This window comes from Esox lucius, chromosome 14 (assembly GCF_011004845.1).
Source record: "Esox lucius isolate fEsoLuc1 chromosome 14, fEsoLuc1.pri, whole genome shotgun sequence".
NCBI classification, from domain to species: domain Eukaryota; kingdom Metazoa; phylum Chordata; class Actinopteri; order Esociformes; family Esocidae; genus Esox; species Esox lucius.
In genome coordinates, this window is record NC_047582.1 from 32015721 (window position 1) to 32019271 (window position 3551).

The 3551-nt window shown below is 43.1% G+C and overlaps 1 protein-coding gene across 1 annotated transcript; it reads right to left on the bottom strand.

The window, feature by feature from the left end:
• Window positions 1–2059: 2059 nt before the first annotated feature.
• On the bottom strand, window positions 2060–3238 carry LOC105021797 (zona pellucida-like domain-containing protein 1). The gene has a single exon (XM_013137236.1). The coding sequence runs from the start codon at window positions 3236–3238 to the stop codon at window positions 2060–2062; it is 1179 nt and encodes a 392-aa protein (XP_012992690.1).
• Between the last annotated feature and the right edge of the window lie 313 nt (window positions 3239–3551).

Sequence of the window (3551 nt, forward strand, 5' to 3'; positions counted from 1 at the left end):
CACTGTCTCTCTCTCCGTTCGTCTCTATCGGTCTTGATTCTTCTCTGTCTATTTGTCTATCCCTTTCATTTAATCTTGCCTAGCTGCCTTTTTGTGACTCAAGCTTTTCATTTGTTTTTCTATGAGAGACAGTGTCTCTCTCTCACTCTGTCAGTCTCTATTCATCTGTCTGTCTGTCCATCTGTCAGAAACAGGAATGAACACCCAGAGACAGGAATGTTCTTCCTAGTCCTCACAGTATTTCTCAAATTTAGATGAGTCACAGAATAACTGGCACTGGTTGAAACAAGAGCATCCCGCAACTTGAGGTACATGGGGCTGAACGTATCTGGATAATGAGAGATGAGAGGCTGTGTTTAAGTGAGATTACAAGAGGCGATTAAAGGAGAGGTCTAGAATTATGGGAAGTGATGCAGTTTGCCAGGCGGGCTGGGGACTGAGAGGAACGCTCATGTTTGTTAAGCTCACGGGCAGACAGAAGTAGGGGAGTCGTTGAGTCATGAGTTGACGCTAAACAGGGGCGTGGTGTGTGGTAAATGTAAACAGGGGTTGGCCACGGATATTTCAACCATATAGTCCGGTCATATGATCATCCATCTGAAATGTCGTTATAGCTGAAAAGTCCCAACATGAAAACACTAGAAGACAAAATAAGATTCACATACAGTCCTGTCCTATTAAAACAGAGAGAGCAGCGCATGTCCCTCCCCAAAATACATGCTGTACACCTGAACCTCATTCAGATTGGGATTGCTGGTGATCTGTCTGAGACAGGGTGAGGTCACTTTTAGACAAGCTGAGATCACCTTTTTTAAAACAGTAATTGTTCTTTTAAATGCCCAGCCCTGAAGGTGACCCACATTTACACTGTCGGCAAGGATTCCTTTGTAATGTCCCAGAATGCTGTGCTGCTTTCCTTAGGCCGGTATGAGAGCACTACAACAGAGAAATTCCACCAAAAAAACCCATTATAAAGCAATCTGTAATGAATCTTTTGGATGTTTGAGGGGAAACGCTGGACTGGCAACCAAGACACATTGACTAGTCCAAGTGGTAGTCTTGCCTCACCAGAGAAACACCAGCGGGCTTTGCGAACACTTAGGGTCTGCTACTAACATTGTTCTTCATTGGACTAACTGATTGTTACAGTAACAAGAGTTTTGAAAAACCATAACATACCGATATTAGTACCTAACAAAAATGTAATGTCTCCTTATTCTCCTCTTCTTCCTCAGTGAAAAAGAACTATATGAAATCACAAATGTATGTAAGTTCATATAGTTCAATAGGAAACGCTTGAAATTTCCCCCCTCTCTTAATGTTTGTATCGGCTTCAAGATTGAGACTCAAAATGTATGTTTTTTGCAATGGTCTTATCAGGAGAACCAGGGCTGTAACTATGACACAGAAAAGTTGACGTAAACATTTCTGACTTTTATTTACAAGCTGGAGGTACACAAAACAATAACCTGCCATAAAACAATGCAAAGAATTCGATAAAAAACTGATTGCTCAACATGAAACAAAAATGAAGATAAAGTCACATTCCCTTTATAGCAGATTTTGAGGTAGTTTAGTGCAGTTAAGTGTTGTAAAAACCCAACACTAGGCATAAAGGGAAGCCTGACTCAATCATAGGCACTCATTCATATATTGACAGACAATTTAGAGAATTGTTCCCATTTCGAGTTCTACAAATATGAACAACCAAACACTTCAGAAGTAACACTGGTGACCCCTTAACAAATCGCACAAACCAATTTAGTTTTGTTCCCCAAACATTTTAGCTATTTCAGTCAAAGTACAACTTTGAAATGTACAATATATACAAATAAAGAATGTTTTCCATTACTCGTAAATGCCTTTTGATCCATTTTAATATCTTTCATATATAGTTTTACAGTTAACTTACCAAATGTTCTTGCTACCATTACACCCCAATAATCCAATCCTTTTTGGAAAGATAGTCTTTAAACCTTATTCTGAAAACAGATTATTTTCATAACCAGAGGCGTATTAGAAATGGGATTAGTAATATCAAATAAATGCTCATTTTGATCTACACTTGGTTCTGACATGTTTGAGCCTTGAACCGTCCATAGACGATGGTTGCTATTACAATGATGATGACGACGATGAAAGCAAAGCCAATGACACCCACTGCCATTGAGGGAAAAAAACGTTTTATCCTGTGAATGTTGAAACCGTCATTGGTGCCAATCTGTTCCTCTGATGACAGGACACCGTCGGCTCTGATCATGATGGCAGGTGAACTAACGGTCATGAACTCAGTCTGCTCATCTTGGGCACCAGAAACAGCAGTCCTTCTCCTCCGGTTCTTACACTGGAGTAGGATAGCACAGCTGCCCCTCTCACAGAGACGGATGAGGCAGTGGATGAAGTAAGTGGACGTCTTCCTATTCTGCTGCTCTATAAAGCGGAAGGCTGGAAAGGAGAAGCGAGCATGGTGGCCATTCCCGTTCTGGTGAATGATTGTGTTCTTGCGCAAGGAGCAAGGCACAAAGAGGTCATAGGTCATGGAGCTTTGGGACAGGGGAGTAACCGTGGCATAGCATCGATGCAGGAACACATGGTAATTGGTACTCAGGTTGGTGGCCTTGACTTGAGTGTAGATCGGGGTCTTCAGCCCCACACCCATTTTGGGAAAGACCATGGGTATAGTGAAACTGGCGTCAGTAAACAGCCCCACGCTCAAAGTACTGGTAAATGTTCCGTTGCTGTCCTGGACTGAGATGGAAGAGGCAGACACACTGATCTGGGAGTTGTAAGTAATGTACTGCAGGGGATAGGCACAGGAGAAGAAGTACTTCAGCTTGCTTTTGTAAGAAACTGTCCCTGTGCTGGGGTCCGATGAGAGGACCAAACCGCTGATGTTCACCGTCTGGACGTTGGAGAAGTCGTTGAAGATCCCTGTGCCTGGAGCACTGATTGTTTTGAAGACACTGCCACAAGAGTTGACCTTGTTGATGGAGAAGTTGAACCGTAAAACACGCGGGCTAACACTGTCGTCTAGGGTTCCCTTGCAGGCTGGGTCATCCACTACGCCGTTGAGGATGAGAAGCGACTCATTGTAACCACAGTACATGGCAGGACAGATGAGGATGGCCAGGTCAATTGACATGGTGCCACATGTCACTGAGATATCAGTGGAAGCTGGGGCTCTGAGTTCCGCACCACAGTCGCTCCATGACAACGGACTGCTCCTGCTGAACATCATGGCTGAAACAACAAAGTTGAGAATGTGCATTTCTTTGTGTTTCTCGCTGTGTTTAGAACTTGACTTTGCTGGCTCACCTTCTTCTGTTTTGATTTTTTTGGGTTGCTTTTATAGTCAGCTCAAGCTCCAGATGGGAGTGGAGAGAATCCAGGTCAATAAGTCTTTATGTATGGAAACAATACCATTTTGTTCAGGCTGCCACAGAGGATCCCATTGAGACAGTGGTGAAACCCAACACTTATGGTTTGCCGACCTCCCTTGCTGAATCTGAGGTTACTGTGCATGCTTCAACAATAAGAAGAACACTGAATCT

Excerpts from the sequence above, each read along its gene's own strand:
- LOC105021797 (XM_013137236.1), bottom strand. The coding sequence starts at position 3,238 with ATGATGTTCAGCAGGAGCAGTCCGTTGTCATGGAGCGACTGTGGTGCG.